At 44.6% G+C, this 25,721-nt stretch overlaps 1 protein-coding gene across 1 annotated transcript in view; it reads right to left on the bottom strand.

The window, feature by feature from the left end:
- KDM8 (lysine demethylase 8) overlaps positions 1–25,721 on the bottom strand; it is a 65,965-nt gene that overhangs the window by 31,650 nt on the left and 8,594 nt on the right. The window contains exons 2-3 of the mRNA XM_068121194.2: positions 12,532–13,194; positions 7,020–7,178 (exon numbers count right to left, since the gene is read on the bottom strand). Coding sequence (XP_067977295.2) covers positions 7,020–7,178; positions 12,532–13,176 — 804 coding nt within the window. The 5' untranslated portion in view covers positions 13,177–13,194. The remainder of the gene's footprint in view (positions 1–7,019; positions 7,179–12,531; positions 13,195–25,721) is intronic.

Here is a 25,721-nt window from a genome sequence, read left to right as displayed (position 1 = left end):
ATACAGGGCGCCCGGGATAAGGAGGGGTATCCCTCAGGTAAGCTTCCTGCGTGGGAAGCAGGTAGACCCATATGTGGGTGATAGATAATAGGTATTAAGTTACTCCGGCGTGAGAACTGCGTTTAAGGTTAGGAATCGGGGGGCGACCCGATCTTAGGACTACCAGGAGGGACTAGCCCAAGAAAGGTAGAATAATGAGTATTTTAAGTTAAGCTACGCACTGGATGTGTTAGAGTTCACAGGTAAGTAGGATTGAAGTGTGCATGAGTGTGCATGAATTTATACTGTATTGTATGGAGAATGAAAGGTCAGTCACATGGTATTTGTGTATAAGGGAATGAATGATCTGTCATTGCAGCGTGTATTTGTGTTTATTGTGTGTGTGTCATTGATGTGTGTCATTGACTGACAAGGGATTCCCCAAATTGCCTACGGGCGTTGGGCAATCCGGATGAGTAAAATTGGCAGGGAATAATGAGAATGTTATGGAGAGCATGTGTAGACAGGGCTTTAAAACAAGTGTTCAATTACATCCCCACATTAACGGCTCTCCAGATGTAGCAAGGGAGAATGGGAGTGAAAGTCAAAAATAATAGGCTGTCAACCGACAGGGTGTTTATTCAACGGCATGGCCGGGGCTTGTATTTGGCCGACGTGGGATGACAGAATGCGTTGAATGAAGGCAAAAATGACATGTGATGCTGACGTGAGTCCAATCGGAAGAATGGATGGTTATGGTTTCACCGGTCCGTTTATCTGTCTGTCTGTCCGGACACGGAGCTCTTGGGGAGAGCCAGAAGGGGTTGGGGTGACCAAGATGAATGTGGACAATATATTAATTGTTTATATTAATCTATTAATCTCTGTATATTAATCTGTAAAAATATATTAATCTCTGTGTGTGTGTGTCCGTATTTGTCTGGCTTTCTGGCTGTCTATGGAGTCATGTCTCTGAACACTGATTTTGAGGGAGTTGCTGGTGCGGACCAAAGCGGTGTCCGCGGTATCTACTGGGGGTCGAATGTCACTCCCTCAGTGTCTGCGAACTTGTCGTTCGGCAGTGTCGAAAGACAGGTTCGATTGTCGGTCTGTCTGCTTGATTTTCGGGTCTCACTCTGAGTATATGGCATATACTCTGAGTATATGGTCGTTTTCTGTTTTGTGCTTTAATGGTGGTTGATTTGACTTCCCTGAAAGGGGGACTGAAAATGCTTTGTTTTTTTCGTGGATTGCCCATTGGGCATGTTTAGGATTTAATAGAGTGGTGGAGTTCTGTGAAATATGATGACGTTGTCTTATGGACACTTCGTGAGTGACTAGGCACGTGCCTGGAAGGGGAAATTGTATTCATAACTCATGTGGGTTGTGTCTGAAGAAAAGGGTTAAAGTAAGTGTGAAGAAGGTCATGGAAAGTGCGAAGATGTTAAAGGAAAGTCGAATTAGATGGATCATTTGTCAATGACAAGTGACTTTGCAAGGTTTGCTAAGAAAGGGAGGGGAAAAGATTATAAAAGTTGATGGAAAAGACGGGAAATAAAGAAAAGTGGTTAGTTATGGACTGTTGTTTTGTGATAAGAAGGTGATTGGGGGCTGGTGAAGATTGGATCACGGCTCTGCAGACCAGGTGAACAGAACTCCACCAGGAGTGGGTATATGGGAATCACACCAATTAAATTATTGCTCAAAGGGAGGTGATAGAGCAAAATAAAAAAGATTGTCATGTGGACCGCAAGGCTAACCCCGCTCTTGCAGGGAAATGGTTTTGGGAGGCTAGTTATTTTTCAGATAATTTTTCCAGTGGGTTTATACTGATGTGAAATTCGCGTATCTAGGAAGGAAAGGAAAAAATTGTCCAGGTATTGATAGGATAACAGTGAAATTTTGAAGTGAAGTGAAGGATAACAGTGAAGAGTTAGTGTGTTCGTTGCGATTTTTGGGAATGGCAGGGTACTGTCGTACATGAATGATGGACCGACTGCGGAAAACGCCAGTAAGGCGTCGATACAATGTTGAACACCGAACGGTCCATGTGTTGGACAACAATGAAGGGTTCATAATTAATTTGGCACCTCAAGACAGACGTTCCGACATCCGCACCTACAGAGTTCGATGTAATACAATTACAAGCCGCGGCCTCAAACGTAGAACATCAAAAATTGGATTAAATTGGGAGCTCAGTGCCCCGCAGAAGGACAAATGTGGACGATTAATGACAAACCCGTGGCACCGCGAGCTTTATTGCCATGGTTGGCACGCATGGCGCATCCAAATGGCCATGTGTGCCATAGGGGGGTGAGGTGATGAGGCAGGTCACTTCCACCTGGGCAGCACCAGGCCTTTCGACTGTGGTTACCATGGTCTGTCGCTCGTGCGCTATATGTCAACGGTATCGGCGCCAGTGGATATGGCAGCCCTTGAATTACCTATCATGGATGACATGTTTTTAAAGTTTTGCATAGGTCTATCCCATGTGGCACGCAGCATACATGAACGCGTTCGGGAGGCCCTACCGGAGCCAACAAGCAAGCCTACCCACACCGTCGAGGCAGGAGATTACGTGCTGGTGAAGCATTTCACCCGTAAGACTGCGCTCGAACCAAGATGGACGGGGCCATACCAAGTTCTTCTGATCACACCAACAGCGGTGTTTTGTGAGGGCAAGTCGTCCTGGGTACATGCCACACATTGTAAGTTGGCCATACCCACAAACACAGACACCTCAAACGCACCACCACAGATCGAGGATGCTGCACCACCGCCTGTTAGGGGTGGCAATCACATTTAGTTTAATATACCGCTTCAGGCTAAAACAGGTGTCTGCAACAGGTGCATGGGATGCTAAAAGAGGACATTGGATTGACTTTAAATTGAAATGAAAATTGAAAGGGTGGATTAGGAAAATGAGTTTGTTCAAATAATCGTGGCATCTGTGGGATGCAACAATTTTGTGCCAGAATGGTGTATGGGAGCCGTCATCTGGGAAGCGTCGTTAAATGGCAGTAGGTTTAGACAGGTTTTGCTGCCCTCAGTCGTTTGAAGCAAGCGATTACTACAATGTGAATTCATGACGTCACAGAGCTCCCCCTACGATTATAGGCCACCATGCATTTCACACATATTAATTCCGCACCCACGGATCGAAAGCAAGAAAAAGCCAAAGGAAAATACGTATTGGACTGTGACCCGTGCAATGGCGAAAGTACAGAACCGATCACGGTGTTGGGTGTGCATGCATTTTCCCCACACCAGTACGACAGGGATAGAAATGGTAGTGCTACCCCTGTCCCTACGAGATATGTGCTCAGGACCCTTGCGTACCCCATGTCTGACCACAACCTTGGAACTGATAGGCCCAAATCTACCCAGCAGTGTGTTCCCGGGAGTTTCGATATACCCCACCCATTAAGCAGGCTTTGTTAGACAAACCACCTGATCCAGTCTGGGTGACAGAGCAAAAGGGACGGGTGTGTCTTATAGGAAAGGGACACGTTCAGATGGGAACCTCGGAATGTACCCATACCCTGCCATCCGACACCAGATGGAGAGAAAAGGGAGGCCCCCTTGTAATAACCATAGATGACCAAGCCCAGCATAACGTAACCAAGCTAACCATATCTTGGGGGACACCAAGCGCCACCCGCGTTGAGATCAGTAAATGCATGGCCTCGGCCCTTATCCCACCCCATGGAGTAATGTTTATTTGCGGAAATAAAGCATATCCATACCTACCCGAACAGTGGGGAGGGACTTGTTATCTGGGATCCATTTTTCCCAAGGTAAATTTGGTAAATCATGTATTATTAGATGTAGGGAAGATGATTAAAAGGAAGGTATTTTCGGAAATTAGTGAAAGTAAATATGGCATTTGAATTTCCAGACACGACACAGGAAATGCGGCTATGAATAAGCCAACCATCTGAGAGATAAGGTAACTAAATGCCAATTAGTGGGACGGGGGGCTAGGAATTGATCATGGTGTGTGTAAGAAAGTATTTTTCAGGATGGACGATGAAGAAATCGCCGTTGGAAAACCATGATCTTGACCACAGAGGCCGTCGATCTGAATGGGTCCTTCAACAAGGCAGATGTGACCAGCGCTTCAGAATTTTGTATTGATTTTTGTGATGACTGTGAAAATCCCTTGTGGGAACTGGCTACTGGCTGATGCCTGCATCGATGTTTGTGATGATTGTAATACTTGTGTTGAAAATCCCTTGCGTGTACTGGCTAACGCCTCTTATGTATTATGAATGATTGGCAAATAGATAGTCTCGCATTAGTAATGGAACGAATTGGAAACGAAACCTGAATCGCAGAACTACAATTGGAAAACGAATTAATGCATATGCAAACGATGGTGATGCAGAATCAAGTGGCTTTGGATATATTGTTGGCAGAAAAGGAAGGAGTATATGGGGTAATCGATGAACCTATTGATGCTTGGGATTCTGATAATGATTATGATTTTAGTTGGGATGATTTAACCTGTGATTTAGAAAGTGTAGGTTCTTTTAAAAGTCATTGCTATTATACCAGCAGTAAGGAGCGGATGGCAAAACATGTATCCGGAAGAACCACCCTCACCACCACTTACACCACCCAGCAATCACATGTACAAGGCTTGATGGCATTGGACGTCGATTGTTTGCCCTGATTCGCGAGGACCTCGCCTGCATAAAGAGGGCCCCTTAATCTGGCTGGCAACTGGGTCGCACCTATGCCGCAGCGAGGGTGGATTCGGAATCTGGCGGGCGGCAGCAATCTCTTAAACCAGGCGCCGTCGTCGCGAATTATGGCTAACAATTCATACGTTGAATGTTAGACGACCAGTTAGGGCCGGTATCTCTCTCTTTGAGTATACGTGACGCTATGTCGTGCCTGGCATGTAACTAATTGATGAATTTGGTGTCTTTCCAAGGAGGTGTCTTGTAAAGACAAAGGAAGGAACTGTCAGCCATTAGGGTTTTAAACCCCATGGCTTAATTGATCATAACATCTGAAATTATATATCGTGCTTCTGAAAACTGATTTGAACTCAGCTGCAGGCAGAGGCGAGTGGACAAAAAGTGGTTTCGAGGCTCGACGTGCAGGGTGGATCCTTAGCCTAGTAAATTAGTCCTTGAATGAATGTGCCAAACAGTAGATAAAATGCTCTCGACCCACGTACAGGAAAAAGATGTCATCCAAACGCCTCCTTCACAAAGGGAATAATTAATTATATATCTTCGTAGTGTTTAGTATGTCTCCTAAACCAAGGACGTATCCAATCTTCATCTACCATTTAGCCTAGTGTATAAGAATATTTACTTCGGCCTGCGCTCGGGTCTGATATGTTTAGATAGATAGCCAAAAAAAGCGTAGCCTATCATTATGCTTACATCTTGTTGTCTAAATTTGACCTTCTATAGGACGGGACAATGGGAGGTGTTGTCCTTATGGTCCAGTTGTGCTATGTCTTCAGCGCAGATTCTTGTCTAATATTTTGCTATAAATGAAATGCCTTTCCACTTATTTTTCAGTGAGTGTCTTGAGGAATTGTCCGCTGCGTGTAGGCGGTACATTCTCGAGCCTCGCTCCACACGTGTGTATATAATCGATTTTATTAAACATTGTTGTTCTTCTTCCTCTGATTCTTCTTCTTCTTCCTTCCCTTGAGGTCTTCGACCGAGATATATACATACATATATATATATATATATATATATATATATATATATATATACATATATATATATATACATACATATATATATATATATATATATACATACATATATATATATATATATATATACATACATATGTATATATATATACATACATATGTATATATATATACATACATATGTATATATATATATATATATATATATATATATATATACATACATACACAGTATATATCTCAAACTTTCAGAGGTTCATAAGTGAGTGCCGGGGAGGGACTTAGACAAAAATAATTTTTTTGAAAAAAAAAGTTGGATTGTTTTTTTTTGTTTTATCGCTCGATCAAGCCTTTGTAGCTGCAGTGTCTTTAGAGAGTATTCAAAGTCCTTGACCTTTTTCACATTTTGTTGTATTACAGCCTGAATTAAAAATGGATCAAATTGAGATTTTTTTGACACCCTCATAATGTGAAAGTGGTTTTTTTTTTTTTTTAAGTAACATGACCAGAGGCCCTGAACATTATTTTAAATGTATGCATGAAGGATGCACCCAAATAGTTGCTTGTCGGGTGCAAGCATGTCCCACTGGTGTATTTATATAAACTAGCAACGATACCCACCCTATGGGTGGGGCTTCAATTGGGAGGCCCAAATGAAAATGCAAAATATCAGAAATTGAAGGCTTTTTTTATTTTAAACGATTCATATAAACATCCGTTGAATCATATCACACGCAAATCATCAAAATGTAAACAGTACATGGTGCCCATTTTGAAAAAAAGATTGAATTCTGCAAAACGGAAGTGGCCGCTACACCTGTTTCTCAGTCGCTTTGCACACGCTGCCATGTTACTTCGGAGCCGCACGTTTATATAGGAAGAGTTCGTCAGGAGTCGATCTACTCTCGCCTGGTACGTAGAATAAACAGTATTTGTAGAATTTCAACAAAAGCCACATCATTGTTCATATCGGTAAATATTATTCCATCGTGTTTGGAAAAACTGGAAAATTGGAAAAATTGGAAAAACAATATAGCCTATTTTACTCCCAAGGGTCCCAGGAATACCCACCCAAAATATCGTTGCGATCGGTTGAGCCATTTTTGCGGTACCTTCGAACGGACGGACGGACATTTGATGAATTATAGTAAGATGGTGTGTAAATATATAATGAAAAATAATATTTGTCCTCTTTCCCTCTTCTTCGTTTTTGGTTGTCCACTTGCTCACTTTGGCCTCTTTGGATTGTGATGGTTCTCAAGAAGACCATCTCAAAAAGTTAGTTCAAGCATAAAAATGAGTGTTATAATTTATACAAAGTAACATGCATCTGAGATAAGTCCTATTGCCTTACCTTGCTTTCAGCATTCTCTGGACAAGCAACGTTTGCTTGAGATGCAAAACGCTTTTTTTGCACGCAGCAAGTTTGCAAGATGCTGATTAGACGAGGAATGGCATTGTCGAGAATTGGTAACCCCATCAGTAGGCCCAAGTCGCAGATGCGTATGGCTTCCTGTAATAGAATAATAAAACAATAAATTCGATAATTCACATATTGTGGCGTCTTCAGTTGCCCGATGCGACAAACGGGACCAAGTTAGAAACAGGTAACCAAAATTTAACTTTGATTACTTGGTTTTAGTTATACTTGGATTTTGGAACATGGGCGTAGCAAGTATTCCACATTCTCATTAATAGGGTGAGGAAAGAAAAAGTTTAATAATCGTGAAATTGACAAAAAAACAACAACCATATAATAACAGTGATGCCAACAGAACGGGTGCAGCCTAAAAAAGTGAAGACCTAAGCAAGCAGAATAATCCTGAACAAAGAAACCGTAGTCAGGAAAGTAACAGAATCTTGAAAGATTAAATCATTAACTCCCAAAACAAAAACTCTTATCATGATCAGATATAATATGATCAGATCAGATAACAGAAGTAGAATACACAATCAGAAGTCTTAGAGAAAGTTTTCAAAAAACTGCAGAGCATTCAAAACATGACTGACTGATGCAAGTGCACTCTGAATCACAGTTTTGACGAGTTTGATGCAAAGTATCCGATTCATTCCATCTTTACATTTACATTTCCCACCAAACATTTTTCGCCAGTGGTACATATGACTGCCGTCGGTCACAAAAACCTAAGGCCCAAGCTTGTGTTTATTAAACTGATAAAACACAAACAAGACACGAACACAAAGGTACAGCAAACAAACTTTGCTGTACATAGTACAGTGAATGATGCCTGGTTCTTCTCCCAGATGGATCTCTGCTTTACCATTCACTAGGGCATTGCCCGTACGTGGGTGCCCGTTCCGTGGCCAAAAAAAAAAAAAAACGCTACCCGTACGCTCTACCCCGCCCGTACGCCCGTAAACAAAAAAAGCAACGCTCTTCGCTTCCGCCCTTCGCTCTGACTGAATTGGGAGAAATAATGCGCATAAGAAATCGAATTACGTACCGTAATGGCGGTCAGCTCGTAACGCGCTCAGCTCCGCTCGTCTCACATCGGCCACGCCTACGCAACAGAGCGTTCTGTGATTGGCTGCCGGAAGATAAGTCGTCACTGTCCGGAAGTTCGCAAATCGCAGTTAGGATGAATCGTTTTAATTTAATCGCAGTTTGAATTCGTTTTAAAACATAGTTTAACGGCAACATAGTTTTCCAACGTGAAATAAATGAATACGCTGTCAAATGTGCCGTCCGAGGCAGAGTCTGATCGCCACGTTCGGCACACGTGATAGCTCGCTGCTCTCTGATTGGTTGAAGCGTTTTTTGGACATAGCTCGGTAAGTAATTGTCCGATTAATATGAAACCTTGAAAAGGCACATCCTCGGGTCCCCAGCAATATACCTGGCAAGTTTCAAGTATATCGGACCCGTGGTTGTCGAGAAACAGCGGTCACAGACACACAGACACACAGACACACAGACACACAGACACACAGACACACAGACACACAGACACACAGAGATTGCTGGAATTATAGATAGATATGCACAGCCCAATAATATTTGCGAAAGTTTCTCCCTCCACAACGCACTCACCACAACTGGATGGTTGACTATCCAGAAACCGATAGGAATTGCTCGTTCAAGCGAAATGATTGAATATTTTGGAGCAGCCCCAAACAAACAAACAAAAAAAAGACCTGAACTTTCGCAATATTTCCACGCAGCTTAAAATCCAACTAAAAGTAAAATACTTGTCAGCTTTTTCCTCGACTCAACTCTTACAATAAACATCTGACCTAAACTCACATTATAGAGTTATCTAAAGAATAGCATAACGCTGATCTCCTGTCTGTGCGTTTGTACATTCGGCTGTCTCCCGTTTCGGGCGGCCACTTCCCATGCTGTGTTTAAATAGCTCCGCACACAGGTGAAGATCAAGATTCAACCAGAAGAACATGAAACCAAACGAGATACATTTTAAAATTAAACATATACAGTACCTTCAGAAAGTATTCAGACCCCTTGCCTTTTTCACATTTTATTGTGTTACAGCCTGAATTTTAAATGGCCTAAATTGAGATTTTTTTGGTCAATGATCAACACATAATACACCATAATATCAAAGTAGAAATTTGTTTTTAGAATATTTTACAAAATAATATATGATGAAATACAGAAATATCTAAATTACATAAGTATCCAACCCCCTGAGTCCTTTGTAGAAGCACCTTTGGCAGTGATTACAGCTTCACGTCTTCTTAGGTATGTCTGTATTAGCTTTGCGCATCTGGATTTGGAGAATTTCTCCCATTATTCCTTGCAGATTTGCTCAAGCTCTGTCAAGTTGGATGGTGAGCATCGGTGAACAGCATTCTTCAAGTCTTTCCACAGAGTCTCAATGGGATTCATGTCTGGGATTTGGCTGGGCCACTCAAGGACTTTCACGTTATTGTTCTGAAGCCATTTCATCGTTGCTTTGGCTGTATGCTCCATGTCATTGTCCTGTTGGAATGTCAATCTTAGCCACAGTCTAAGGTCTTTTGCACTCTGAAACAAGTTCTCCTCAAGGATTTGCCTACATTTGGTTCATTCATTGTTCCCTCTATCCTTACAAGTCTCCCACAGTCCCTGCTGCTGAAAAGCATCCCCACAGCATGATGCTGCCCCCACCATGCTTCATGGAAGGGATGGTGCAAGATGGGTGATGAGCTGTGCTCTGTTTCTGCCAGACGTAGCGATTTGCATTCAGGCCAAAGAGTTACATTTTCGTCTCATCAGACCACAGGATCATTTGCCTCATGTTCTCAGTCTTTCACGTGCCTTTTTGCAAACTCCAGGCATGCTGTCATGTGCCTTTTTCTCAGGAGTGGCTTCCATCTGGCTACTCTCCATAAAGCATAGACTTGTGAATTGCTGCAGAGAGTGTTGTCCTTCCGGCAGGTTCTCCCATCTGAGCCTACTAACTCTGTAGTTCTGTCAGATTGGTCATTGGGTTCTTAGTCACCTCCCTGACCGAGGTCCTTCTTGTCCGGTTGCTCAGTTTGGTCAGACATCCAGTCCTAGGAAGAGTCTGTGTAGTTCCATATTCTTTCCATTTCCTAATGATGGAGCTCAGTGTGCTCTTGGGAACTTTAAACATCTAGAAATTGTTTTATTCCCTTCCCCAGATCTTTGCCTCCTCACAATTCTTTCTCGGAGTTCTACGGACAGTTCCTTGGACTTCATGGTAGAGTTTCTGCTCGGACATGCCCTTTCAACTGTGGGACCTTATATCAATAGGTGTGTTTCTTTCGAATTAATGTTCAATCAATTGAATTGGCCACAGGTGGACTCCAATCAAGCTACAAAGACATCTCAAGGATAATCAAAGGAAAGATGAGATGAGCTCAATTTGGAGTGTCACAGCAAAGGTGCAAGTACTTATTGACTCAAAATATTTCAGCTTTTCATTTTCAATTATTTTGTAAAAATTTCTTTAAAAAATAAAAATAAAAATTGACTGACTTTGATGTAAAGCACACACACACACACACAAACAAATCAACACACACTTTGCGAATCATATATGGAATGATAAGCAAAGAAATATAAACCTGAATAAAAGTATATGGAAGGAATGCACCAAAAACAACAGCAACAACGACACCATGTTGTACAACTATCGGGGATGCCTTCTATATGATTTCTGACTATATTTCTGACTGACTGGCTATTTCCCCACGGTTTCTGAGAAGATTTCAAAATAAATTACCTGAATTTAAGGCGAAACCCCCCTTTTCAGCATCTTATAGGGGACGGATCTGGATGGGGAGCACAACTCCACGAGACCTTGATGTTCTGATGTATCGTACCAGATATGGTCCATAATCGGTCATGGAGTTTGCGAGGAAAATATGCTTTAGTGAATATGAGGGATTAGGGGAAGGAGCCCGTGGGCCCCTTTCCAGGGAAGATATGGCCATGGGGAGCACAAGTTAAGGTTAGGGCATGGTCACGATGCAGCATGGCCAGTTTGGTCTGGATCTGATTATCGGTTTCTGATAAGATTTTTAATTTAAGTACCAATATTTTGGGGAAAAAACCCCTTTCACCCCAATTAAATGGGTGGATCCGGAAGGTGTACACAACCCCATTAGACATTACTGTCCAAATGCGTTGTTCCAAATTTGGTCTGCATCACTCAGGTAATTGCAGAGAAGATGTATTGGTGAAAATGAGAGACTCGGGGAGGGGGCTGATGGCCCTCTTTCCAAGGAAGATATGACAATGAAGAGCACCAGTTAAGGTTAGGGCATGGCCCTGATGTCTCATGGAGAGTTTGGTATGGATCTGTCTGATGGTTTCTGAGAAGATTTTTGAATGAAATCCCAATATTCTGGACAAAACCCTCCTTCACCCTCTTATAAGGGGCACATCTGGATGGGGAGACAACCCAATGAGACATTGCTGTCCTGATGTATTATACCAAATTTGGTCCATATCGGTCAGGTAGTTTGTGAAGACGTTCGAGTCAAATGCTAACAGGTGTACGCACGTACTGACGTACATACGGACGTACATCGGGACCCACTCTATGAGGTTATTTGGGAGAAATAACCAAAGAATACCAGCTCACTGTGCAATCATCCCCAGGACAGTGTTTTATATCAACCTTTCTTTCAACTTTCCCCAAATGCTATCTATCCCTCATCTTACCTTGTGTTTCACCTGCCCCTTTTAACCACAAACCAAATACTCCACACTATGCTGAGAGGGAAGATGTTTGTTTGTTTTCCTCCTGATGATTCCAATGCAGTATTTGGTCTTTCATTTGTAACACCGGCCTACCTATATGGTCTGGTCTTGCGGAACACCAGCCTACCTTTATGGTCTGGAGACGGTGGCACAGACAGAGAAGCAACAATAGAGGCTGCAGCTCTGCGAAGCAACTGGGTCAGGAGGACAACAGGAGTGACGAGGGTGGATAACAGAAGGATGGAAGAACTGAAGAAGATCGACAAATAGATATGACGATGAGTTTGACAAAGGGATCCAATGCCCCTGTCAAACAGAGACAGCTGAGGTGTACTGGGCACCTTGTATGGTATGGAGGAAGAGAGAATGGCAAAGAAAGCAGAGCGGTTTAAGGAGCAAGATAAGAGAAAAGAGGTAGACATATGCTGAGATGGGAAGATTGTGTGAGGAGGGATGTCAGTATGGTGGGAGAGTGGAGGGAGTTGGCTGAGGACAGAATGGAGTGGAAGAGTGTTGTATAAAAGACAGGGCAGCAGTAGCTTGGTACCATTATGCCTCACCCCATATAAAGGGAAATTAGCAAGAAGAAGAGAATTCTAGAAGGGATCACCCATGGTAATGTTTGAACTTAATGACAGGCAACCAAAGAGATTCTATGCTGTGTGCACATCACCTGGTACAGAGCACGAGGCTCGTTATGAACACGTGCTTGCAAGTACAGTCCACACGCTCGGAGCAGGCAGGCTGCAGCAAAAGCACGACGCCATTCTGGACGCACAGCTTGCCACGATGAGCCATGCAGACCTTCCCAAGCACGATACATAACCGCGCCAGCGGTGCTCATACAGACAGATGGCCCCAAAACAGCACCTCCAGCTCGTTCAGATTGCAGCTCTTTGGGTACTTGTGGGCTGTCTTTTGTCTCCTGCTGGTCCCAATCTGGATCATCCAGGTCACAATTTGGTTCAACCAATTGAAATATCATATTTGCAGCCCTTGCATGCGAGTTCGGAGATTGTTCCTTAGTCACAGAGACCGACTCGTTATTACCAGGTCCCATCTCGGTAATATTATAGACCGAATCATGCAAGGTTTCCCCAGAATCACACAAACTGATCCCACTTTGCTCCCTAAGATTGCTGGATTTGACACAGCCAAGTGTTTCATAGAGAGCAACAGCCGCCTGGTCAAGCAGAAAGAAGATTGCTGGATCCAACCTGTGCCCGTTTCCATCCTCCCCAGTTCTGAGCACACATTGGTGGAACGCCTTGGGAGACTCAGGCAGGAGATCCACAAGGTGACAGGGTGCTCCAGACATATAAACTTGCCCAGGGACCTGGAATTAAGATTGCAATTTCAAAATCAAGCAGTCATACGACACATTTACCAAGACAACCGATGACTTTTAAAAACATATTTATAATCACAGAATACATATGTAGTGAACAGCAAAATAAAATATTTACATCACTTCAGTTACCGGATTTGCACATGCCTGGGTCAAGACCTCAGACACAAAGGTAGTACACTATTCATGGCGTCCACTTATGAGCTTGTAACAAAAACGAATTAGATTCAACGATACTTTTGCGACATCTCCAAATAAAATTCTTGCACCAATTACACTTACACCAATTAACAAAATATTTCAGTTCAGAAATGATCTACATGCTGCTGATGCAATGTATCATATTGGATGCAACACATCGTTGAGACTACAGAAACCCATGCCTGATGAGCAAGACACAAGCTCCAGAAAAACGTACCTAATGTGGTCGTTCTCCCACAGAAAAAGAGGATATTGCATTTCAAAAAGTTGCACAATACCGTATAAGATAATGATGATGAAAAGAATACTATCAATGAAGTAATAGATAAAATGCAAGATTTGTGAGATGAGATGGGTACCAGGTGACGCACAAGATGATGTTGGTCATATACCCAATACGTCAACATCTACAACAGCAGCGGCAGCAGCGGCACCCATTGTAAACCGTGGGTCTTAGGGAGCAGATGAATCAGTTCTAGATATACACGGATGTGCACTACTGACCAGAGCTGCCTGGTAGTTGTCGTTGATGGGCGATCCCTGGTCGAAGACCCTATTCGCAAATTTGTTGAAAATATTGCCCAGAATCTGGGTTCCGTCAAGCGTACAATGGCTTCAAAAACTTTCTGCCAGCCTTCCAGATGCATACACAAATGAAGACCATTTTAAGACCTAGACCTACTGTACTTCATCAGTAGCTCAATTAAACCTACCGAGAAAGTTCATTCTCGAGATCGATAATGTGCGTGCCATAACTAGAGCTAGCTAGCTAACATACTTAACTGTTCACATTACTTACACATGTACGTCTCGAAAATCGCATTCCCTGAGCATGCAGTGCGGAGTGAGCATGCGTACTTACAGACGAGATCGATTTCATTTGCGCGAGTGCTCGGCCTATAGAAACAATTTATTGGTCTGGAAACAGACTCCTGCGACAAATATATACGTATATATATATATATATATATATATATATATATATATATAATTATATATATATAATTATATATATATAGTTATATATATATATATATATATATACAGTATATATATATATATATATATATATATATATATATATATATATATATATATATATATATATATATATATATATCTATATATATATATATATATATATATATATATATATATATATAAGATCTGGACAGAAAATATGAAATATAAAAATAAAAAAGGAGGCGGCTGTCAAAAAGGAAGAGGATGGGAACAAGAAACGAGTAATTTCTTTTACTTGGTCTCAACGGATATATGGACATATTCATTAAATAGTTATGTAATCAGGAAAAACAGATCCATACGAATGACGACGTGCCGACATTCTCGGTCTCAGGGCGACTACTCGAACACACACCACAAAATTGTTTCCCCCTGATTATAACTTTAAAGTGTCTTCCAAAGGCAAAGTGGTCTCAGCAGTCTAAAGGGTTAAAAGGTACATTTCAACAGTACGTAATTAATAGACACAAAAAGTATGACTATGGCAATGACACACACACACACACACACACACACACACACACACACACACACACACACACACACACACACACCCCCCCCCCCCCCCCCCATCCATTTATAGTAGAATATAATAATAACAAATTCGACTTCACTGTTCCAATACTTATGGAGGGCACTATAACTTTCAACTCCACCTGTGTTTGGATTTCTGTACATATAGTTCAATTATTTCGTTTTCTCCAGTTCTTCGTTAGTTTTGAGGCTTTGCCTATTATATATACACTACATGACCAAAAGTATGTGGACACCCGAACATCGAACATCTCATTCCAAAATCATGGGCATTAATATGGAAATGGTCCCCCCTTTGCTGCTATAACAGCTTCCACTCTTCTGGAAGGTTTTCCACAAGATGTTGGAACATTGCTGCAGGGATTTGCTTCTATTTAGCCACAAGACCATTGGTGAGGTCGGGCACTGATGTTGGGTGATTAGGCCTGGCTCGCAGTCGGCGATCCAATTCATCCCAAAGGTGTTCGATGGGGTTGAGGTCAGGGCTCTGTGCAGGCCAGTCAAGTTCTTCCACATTTCTGTATCGCAACAAACCATTTCTGTATGGACTTCGCTTTGTGCACGGGGGCATTTTCATGCTGCAACAGAAAAGCCCCTTCTCCAAACTGTTGACACAAGGTTGGAAGCATACAGTTGTCAAGAATGTCATTGTATGCTGTAGCATTAAGATTTCCCTTCACTGGAACGAAGGGGCCTAGCCCGAACCATGAAAAACAGCCCCAGAACATTATCCCTCCTCCACCAAACTTTACAGTTGGCACCATGCATTCGGACAGGTAGCGTTCTCCTGGCATCCGCCAAACCCAGTTTCGTCCGTCGGACTGCCACATGGTGAAGCGTGATTCATCACTCCAGAGAATGCGTTTCCATTGCTCCAGAGAAATGGCGGTGAGCTTCACATCACTCCAGACGACGCTCATCATTCCGCATGGTGATCTTAGGCTTGTGTGCGGCTGCTCGGCCATGGAAACCCATTCAATGAAGCTCCTGACGAGCAGTTGTTGTGCTGACGTTGCTTCCAAAGGCATTTTGGAACTTGGTAGTGGGTGTTGCAACCAAGGACAGACGATTTTTACGCGCTACACGCTTAAGCACTCGGCGGTCCCATTCTGTGAGCTTGTGTGGTCTACCACTTCACGGCTGAGCTGATGTTACTCCTAGACGTTTCCACTTCACAATAACAGCACTTACAGTTGACCGGGGCAGCTCTAGCAGGGCAGACATTTGACAAACTGACTTGTTGGAAAGGTGGCATCCTATGACGGTGCCACGATGAAAGTCACTGAGCTCTTCAGTACGGCCCATTATATTGCCAATGTTTGTCTATGGAGATTGCATGGCTGTGTGCTTGTTATATAAACCTGTCAGCAATGGGTGTGGCTGAAACAGCCGAATCCACTAATTAGAAGGGGTGTCCGCATACTTTTGATCATGTAGTGGATATACAGACTTGGCATTTAATATGGAATTTTTTTTTTTTCTTGACTTGGGTTTACTTTCTGAACTCAGTATATCAATCTGGTGAGTTTCTTTTACCCTTCGGTGATGTCTTTGTTGAAAGAACCATGTCACTGATTGTCTTTCGCAGCAAGAAGTCAATAACAGGATTATATCACAGGTGGCGTGACAGAATGTAAGGACAGGTACATTTTACGATTGGCTTCACAATCGGGTATAAAAGGGTTGTTGCGTTCTGTATTAGTGGAAAACAACTGCTGCACGTCTACAAAAGTTATTGCCGCTTCCTCTGGAGATTGTCCGACAACTTGACAATGCTGTTTGTCATGGAGTGGTGGCTTTACGAAATTCTGGCATGAAACAGCGTGCTATTGCTCGGCAGTATGGCATCACAAGGTCAGGTGTCAAAGATCCTGAAACGAAATGCTCAGAGGGGTGTCCCTACTCCAATACCGAGGCCAGGACGTCCACGCAGAACCACAAGGAGAGATGATCGCCATCTGCACCGGTTAGTCTGCAATGGCCGTACCAAGTCAGCTAATCGGCTTAGGGCTGAGTGGCAGCAACTGACAAATGTGCCTGTATCCAGAAGGCTAGTCAACCAACGACTGGTTCAAGCAGGCTATCGTGCCAGGCGTCCCCTGAGAAAGCCATGCCTGACCAGACAACACAGCCAGCGCTGATTGCAGTGGGCCAGAGAGCACCGTCAATGGCAGCCAGGACACTGGAATCACGTGACCTTCAGTGACGAGTCTAGATTTCTGGTCCATCATCAAGATGGCCGCGTCCGAGTGCGCCGACAAGTGCATGAAGCCCACAACGAAGATTGTATAGTGCCAAGAGTCCAAGCTGGAGGTGGTGGGGTGACCGTTTGGGCTGCTTTTCATGCAGGAGGCAAAACTCACCTGGTTGTTCTGAATGGAAACCTGAACCAGTCCAAGTACAGGGTCATTCTGGAAGAAACATTGCTTCCATTCGCTCGTGCAGCCTTTCGAGGAAACTTTGTCTTCCAAGATGACGATGCACGGCCTCATCGTGCTCGCATGATCCAACACTTTCTTGCTGACCGTGGTGTAGAGCATATGGAGTGGCCTGCCATGTCCCCGGATATGAATCCGATAGAGAACTTGTGGGCAGAATTAACGCGTCAAATGGACAACTTGGACCAGCAGCCTACCTGTGAGTGAATTGCAGCAGACTATTGTCACTGCATGGCAAGCGATTCCTGTCCAAACCTTGGCAAATCTCGTGAACAGCATGCCTCGACGTTTACGTGCTCTCCTGAATGCGCGTGGGGGTTACACAAAGTACTGAACTGTAATTTTACTGTCCGTAATCCCAGTCACAATTTAGCTTTTGTTTTTGTTGAAATTATTTTTGGCTAATGTGCAAAATAAAGAGATACTTCTGGAAAACGTACAGAAGTTTAACACAGTACTGTCCGTGAATTGAGTTCGATATCAGTTTACATGACTTTCAAGGATCAATTTATTTGCTTCGAAATGTCAAATGTGGTTTTTGTTTCTTTTAAAGGTCACATTAACAAAATCTAGAATAATTTCAACATAATTCCAATGAACTTTTGGTTCTAAGTCATCTTGAAAAGTAAGTTCACCCCTACAAAAAAAATATTCCATATTAAATGCCAAGTCTGTATATATATCTGTACAGTATCTGCCTTGTCACTGAACTACTCCCTCAACCTCTTGTGAAATCGTACCTAAATTCTGGTATGCACCTATGTCTCCCGTGTGTATTTTCTAAGCGTATTGTTTTTGAAATTAAAAAAAAAAAAATTAGAATTTTTTTTTTTCCCCCAACTTAAATCTTCAACTTCAATCTATATATATAAAACACAGTTTGTGTGTGTGTGTGTGTGTGTGTGTGTGTGTGTGTGTGTGTGTGTGTGTGTGTGTGTTACCGATAGACTCCGAAACGGAGAGGCTCGCATGCTTGATATTTGGCATAGACATGGCCATTGAGCCTGGGACGAACATGGCCGAGACCATATTTGACGAGATCCATATTTTTTATTCATATTTACCTCAGCGCATTTCAGCGAAGTACCCGCTAATCTCAGCCAGTGCCAGAACAGCTCGCTGATTCGCTCAGAGCGATCACGTGATGTTCCATCCCGTCACACGTCACACGTTTGCACGTAATTCAGGGCGAAAAGCGATTGCGTTTTTTCACCTTTATGCGATCGTGTTTTGTGTCGATTTTGTGCGATATGAATTAAATTTAAATTCATATTTCGTGTTTACGAATTCGAATACGAAGGATTTCCCCTTTCCCCTTTCGATTTCGAATACGAATCGAATACGAGCTCGAGTCGAGAGGGCGAATGTACGGGTTAGGAATGTACGGCTCTCCCTTCCCCCACGCGGCAACGCAGGTACTGGAGGGCATGGGTCACAGGATCGGTGAGGCTCCAAAATCCGCTTAGTGCTCTTGCGAAGATGCAGGACGATGTCGCGATTGTTGTGCTGCTCTCCGACCATGAGAACTGCAACGTCATTGTTGACTGGTCCTCCCCTTCCCTCCCCCGTCCGTCCTCCCCCTCCCCTCCCCCGTCCGTCCTCCCCCTCCCTTCCCCCTCCGTCCTCCCCCCTCCACCCTACCCCTTCACCTTCTCCCCTCCCCTTTCCCCTTCCCCCTCCCCCCTCCCCTCCCCCGCCCGGCAATGCCGGGTACTTCTGCTCGTTGTTTATAACATCTTACAAATCACGTATCTTACAAATACACTTGTGCAAAAATAATTGTTTATATTATGATTGGTGTAAACCATGACAAAACAGCAACAAACAGCATGACAAAATATGTATAAATATATATAGAAAGTATATATATATATATATATTTTTTTTTTTTTTTTTTTTTTTATATATATATATATTTTATTTTATATATATATATATTTTATATTATATATATATATATTTTATATTATATATATATATATTTTATATATATATATATATATATTTTATATATATATATATATATATATATATATATATACATATACATATACATATACATATATATATATATATATATATATATATATATATATAGATATATATATAGATATATATAGATATATATAGATATATATATATATATTGTTACGGACCGCGGATAAGATGTTGTGTTTGCCGAGCGGATGGCACCGCGGCCGAACAGTTACCCCGACTAACCCGATTCCCGAACGTTGGCCGGATCGCGCCACAGATATTCAATATGGAAAAGACAAAAGCGACACGGATGTGAAGAAGAAGAAGAAGACAAAAAGGTTGGAAATACTACTAAATTTATTCCTATTATTTACATGCTCAAAGTAACCAAGGAAGAAGGAAAGATAAGAAAATAATTTACAGAAGAATTCAGAGACACAGTGCAATTATTAACTTATACAAACTTAATTAATACCCAGGGACAAGACACACAGAACAAACTCACGTACACAAAAGGATGGAAAGGCAGGAGGTGGATGGCTGGAGGGAGAGGAAGGTCCAACGGATCCTGCAGCACGATCGGCGCGTTTGGCAGCCGCCGTTCCTTCGCGGCCCTGCTCAAAACTGCCGTCCAGGCCCCAAGCTGCTGTTGTTGCTGCGGCTGGGTGGACGTCGCGTGCTCTTTTCAGGACTCGTCTCTCTCGTCTTGTCAAAGCTCATCTGCTTCTGTAAAAGCTCATCTGGTCCAACCACTTCTGTAAAAGCTCATCTGGTCCAACCACTCAACTCAACCACTCAACAACACAACTCAACAACTCCACCTTGCTTCTTGCGTGCGCGCTTTTATAGCGCCTCAGGCGATCAAGCCGCCGGCCTTCAGGACACGCCCATCGGTCAGCTCGCCTCGGCCCTGATTGGTCGGCACGGCCCTCTGGCTCCGCCCTTGATGACGATGGGCGGGCACGCCCTTCTTCCCCGAGCTGAGCACATGCTTAATGGCGGCTTTGCGGCGAAATCAGCAACCACCGCTGTAACAAACCTGGCAAACTGCCCAGTGCGGTTGGCAATGGAGACTTGGAGGGGATGTAGCTGGAAATGGAGATTTTGGGAATGGGAATGAAAGGGGATCTATCTGGTTTCACTTGGTGCAATGGAGTGTCATCTTAATGGAAGACAAGGCCTTACCCTAATACACATAATAAAGATATAACTATCAACAAGGGGGAAATCTATGATTGGCTGACGTGATTGTTTATGACCTAATTATGGGATGCCCTTTGACCTTTATACATAACTGGAGTAAGGAGGGTCCAGAATAAAGCACTAATAAAAAAAAACACAATAAAAAAAACAATCCTCATATCCACAACACTGCACCCTCCTCCTCTTAGGCACGTCCCGGGCCTATAACATTAACTTAGTGTGACACGTAGGTGTAGTTCCCTCTACTTTTAACCTGACCCTGAGTGCGACAGTTTTAAAACATAAATAAATATATCCCGCTGCTCCATTGCACCCTGCCTAACAGACTCACACCCACAGCTAACCGAATTGCGGAATGGTCTTCAAACTATACATTGACGGTGGGGAACATTATTTACAATGACGTTACTTTATTTACAAAACGCAACCCAGGACCTGTGATTGTTCTTTCTGGGGGGGGGGGGAGACAGTCTGCTCTGCATCGACGCACCATGAAAGCACCCAAAACGCACCAACACACCCTCCAGCACCAATCGGTGCACAGTCATCACTGGTAATCAATAAAAATAAAAACAACAACCCCTAACCCTGCTGGTGGTCTCTTGCTCTTCGGCTCCCTCTGCTGGCTATTTGCTTTCTTCCAGATGTTGTCATTTTCTTTCATTTTTTCCTACTGGCGGCCTATTTGAACATAAAATGAAATGCACCCAACGTGTCCATTTTTATTTATTTATGGCCCACAGGGGCCGACTAGTGTGGTTCACCTGTGGGGCATCGGTGCCCTGTGATCAAGGTCCGCCAGCAAGATCTCGGGCCTTCATTGCCGGTTCCAGCAGAGGGGCCATGCCCCAACCCACGGGGTCCATAAGTGGTGCTCGGCCACAGACATGTGGTCCATAATGTGGTGCATCGATGCAGACAGCTGGTTCTGGGAGTTCCGGGCGCACAATGGCGGACTCACGCACGCTTCCCTCGGCGCCCAGTGGCACACAGGTCCTCATGTGGGAGACAAAGGGGGGAAAATACAGATGAGCGAGGGGTAAGTTCTCAAGGGTACACATCAAACAAGGCAATGCAAGGTGAAGTGCATACGGAGAGCGAAGTGAGAAAGCTCGTCCCTACCGTACGTCACCCCCCCCCCCCCCCCCCCCGTCACCTACACTACCCTTGCCCTTACCCCATATTTACAAAATCTACACATTACAAATTCGTCGCTAATGTCACGTCTTCCCCATATTTCCCCGATACCAAATTCGTCTCCACATTCCCTCTATCCAAAATTTGCCATCACCCAATTCATCATCAATCCTCATAAGGAGGAAGAGATGGAACACAAAGCACAATGTCACACCCACGTCATGATGCGTCTCACATTCCAAACATTTGCATCAAAAATAATTAAAACAACCTGGCATGGTGTGGAGGTACGTCATCTCAGGTGAGTGGATGTTGATGGTGCAAGGAGATTTTCATCCTAACTACTTTCTAAATGACATTAACACACTTTACACTACCCGGGGTCTTTCCCTCCCATTGGCCAACTTACACTATGGGTTCTAAAAACCAATTCCCATTGACCAAACTGTGGTGCTTCTCAATTTGGGGTCTCACTCCCCCGATTCAACTCCCTGTGCCCTTGCACAATTTCAGGACTGGGGCGTGTAGCTCTCCCAGCAGGTCTACCCACCTGCACACCTCCACCACTGCAGTTGCCACCCGAGCTTACCTAGCTCCTTACCCAAACCTATCTAATTGGGGAAGGCCCCTCCTGGCTCTGTCACCCCACTCGGTGCCCTCTGGCACTGGGCTACCCGGGTCCGTCCTCCGGATCCTAGGGCCCCATCCACAACTACCGGCTCCCAGAGCCCATCTGCGGCCTCACCTGGCCGACATCCTCACAGTGGTGGAGTGCCCAAACCAACTACACACACTAACAAGCTACACGCCCAGCCATTTCCACGTCACTAATGCACCCATCCAAATACCATTCTTTCACCCGCACCACAGATGCCAATATCCAACCACAATTTACCTATACCCTCTACCTAACACTTACACTACCCTCCCCGGGTATTCGTGATGGGGGTCCATCCTTCCCCCATTCACACCTTCGCACCATCCACTCCACTCCATAGTTTCCACCATACTCACTCCACGACCATCCATTCCAATACTCCATATATCCCAGAATCCATATATTCCACACAACCATCTCCATTCACCTGTAGTTGCACACCTGTGCAATCATACCTGGTGCCACCCGCACCCTCCTTCCTTCCTGGACCCTTTGGTCAGCACAATACTCATCACCATCACTCACTCAAACACTGCTCCATACACCTGTGCAATCACACCACAACTCACACTCACAATCATTTACTCATACCCTGCTCAATACACTTCCGATCCTCACACACACGGCATCATCTCATCTACCTGTTGCCCTGCTAACTTAGTGCTCCCCGTCTTCCCTTTAAACTAAGCACATACCACGTCATTATCATCCACACTAATCTACCTGCGTCCCCACTACAGGTATCATTGTCACTACCTAATCTTAACGTTACCTAAGGTCATCTTCTAGGTCCCTACACATTATCCAAACCCTCCCGGGCTAGTTTTCACTGCCATAAACCCCATAAGTCTAGTGCTCCTTTGCCCCCTCTGTGAGAGATGGCAGAGTTGCCATCCCATCACATCGGGTATCTCAAACTATAAATTTTGCTCACCAAATTCCAACCAATCAAAAATTTTCCAATTACTGCCAATTCTATTCACTTTTCTAAATTTCGGATCAAAAACACTATCAGTATCATCATCATCACAGTCCGCTTTATCTGAGCCTCGGTGCGTCGTCACATCATTAAAACTCGGCTTCGCAAAGCCGAGCAATGAATTCGGGTGGTTTGGTCGCCTGCAGGTTGAATCCGTCCGGCTTTCGGTTCAAGGGAGGTGGTTTGGTCGGGCCGAGATTCCACGCACCATCTCGGCGCGGCACCTTGCGGTCCCGGGCCCGATGGCTCAATCTCCCCCGGTCGGAATCCCGTCCCCGCCAGGGGGCACCATTCCGCTTCCTCCCACTCGCCCTTGAACCGGACCGGTCGCCTCGCCCGACAAGGCCCGGGCTCGACCGTGCAGGGCGGGGCCAAGCCCGAATCGGCAACGACGCTTCGAAGAGAAGCGACGCAGCATCGATCCGCGCCGGGCCTGGCATCCAACAAAGCACACCGCGCCCCGAGTGCTCGCATCGGCTATCCGTCGCCCTAAACGCTGCCCCATTCAACGTCGATGCTTTACTCGCATGCCCACACACACACACGCGACCCTTTTGACACCCACAAAACCCGGCGTTCCAACGCCGTCCGTCCATTCCACCAACGCACTCCCTGTTACATACCACACCTCTCGCGCACACTCGCCGTTCGCACACTCCCTTAACACACCTCGCGCACCGTCTTGCGCACTCTCCCCACTCGGTACGTACCCCGTACCACTCACCATGGGCGTGCACTCTTGCATCCACCCACTAACGCACTCAGATGGGCTCTCCCACACCCGCGCCACGACCAACTCAGGTGTGCTTCCTCGCACACGTTCCACCACCACCTTACTCTCCGTGTCACACTCACCCTCGCACGTACACTCCGTATTGCTCTCACTCCCTGTGTCACACTCCGTACACCCCGACGTGCATTCTCGCTCGCACTCGGTATCTCGCTCGCACTCGGTATCACACTCGTGCTTCGTAACACGCTCACCCCTTGACGCACACTTTTTTTTCCACACGCGTGCTATTTCCACTCACACCGGACCCTTCACCAACGCCCGGGTGCCATATTGACCCCAATCGCGCGACTATTCTCTTCGCGCCAAACCCCCTTTTACAAAATCTCCCGGCACCACATGCAGCCCGTCTCACCTTCGGGGTTCTTCTTCCTCCCTGCACCAACACCTGCAAATCTTTATAAGGATTAATGAGCACAGCATCAGGATGTGAGCACGGACTTTGTACAGTTTCCATTCCTTCCTCCGATTCCTGGGCTACCTCCGTCGTCTCTTCAATTTTAATTATACCCACTACTTTTTCTTTATTCCCCACGACGACCGTTGGCTTTATTAAAATTCCCTCTTCTACCTCAACGGTCGCCGGTTGCCCTTTACCCCGGGTCGCGATTTCTACCCCGGTCCAGTTACCCGTGCTTTCCTCCGCCTCGCTCAACCAGCGCTTCTCGACCCGCGTTACCTCGTCGTGCACCCCTGGGACCTTTTCGCCCACCCTGCGGTCAATGTCTTCCTGTATTCTTTCCATCGTGGCATTTATTTGCTCCTGAAATCCAACCGGGTTGTACCTTGCTTTGTGCCTCGCTTTTTTTGCGTCTAGCCCCTGAGTAGCCATCATTGCATCAAATCACTTACTGTCACCTCTCAGAGCGGCACTGAAATGCATCATCAAAACGCCCCAGTCCATTGGCACTGCGGGTCCGGCTATCGCCGTCACGTACGGGAGGCCGCCATTTCGTGTGCCTGTAACCTCCTCTACCACATTGCCATTTTTCTCCTCCTCCCTTTCCTCCACATACGTTTCCCCCGAGGTCCTGGGTCGATTCTACTCCGTCTATTTATCCCACCGGCATCCCGTCGCCTTGACTATCCATGGCACGACTTCAAGTTCGGGTTGAGGTTCAGGTTCGGGTCATGGCACGACTTGACTATCCAAGTTCGGGTTTTTTTGTTTTTTTTAAACAAATTTCAGCAGCTCGTAATTTTGAGCACGTTAAGCGCACTTCGGGTCCGACCCCGCTCCCGACACCAATTGTTACGGCCAATAGTACAATTGGTGTCCCAAAATTTGGGCTAAATAAATTTAGTCCCAGGTTCGAATCCCAACTCCTGACTACCAATTGTTACGGACCGCGGATAAGATGTTGTGTTTGCCGAGCGGATGGCACCGCGGCCGAACAGTTACCCCGACTAACCCAATTCCCGAACGTTGGCCGGATCGCGCCACAGATATTCAATATGGAAAAGACAAAAGCGACACTGATGTGAAGAAGAAGAAGAAGACGAAAAGGTTGGAAATACTACTAAATTTATTCCTATTATTTGCATGCTCAAAGTAACCAAGGAAGAAGGAAAGAT

Source organism: Myxine glutinosa, chromosome 6 (genome assembly GCF_964187855.1).
Source record: "Myxine glutinosa chromosome 6, kmMyxGlut1.1, whole genome shotgun sequence".
NCBI classification, from domain to species: domain Eukaryota; kingdom Metazoa; phylum Chordata; class Myxini; order Myxiniformes; family Myxinidae; genus Myxine; species Myxine glutinosa.
Note: the sequence above shows the minus strand (reverse complement) of the source record. Positions and strands in the feature narration are given on the sequence as shown.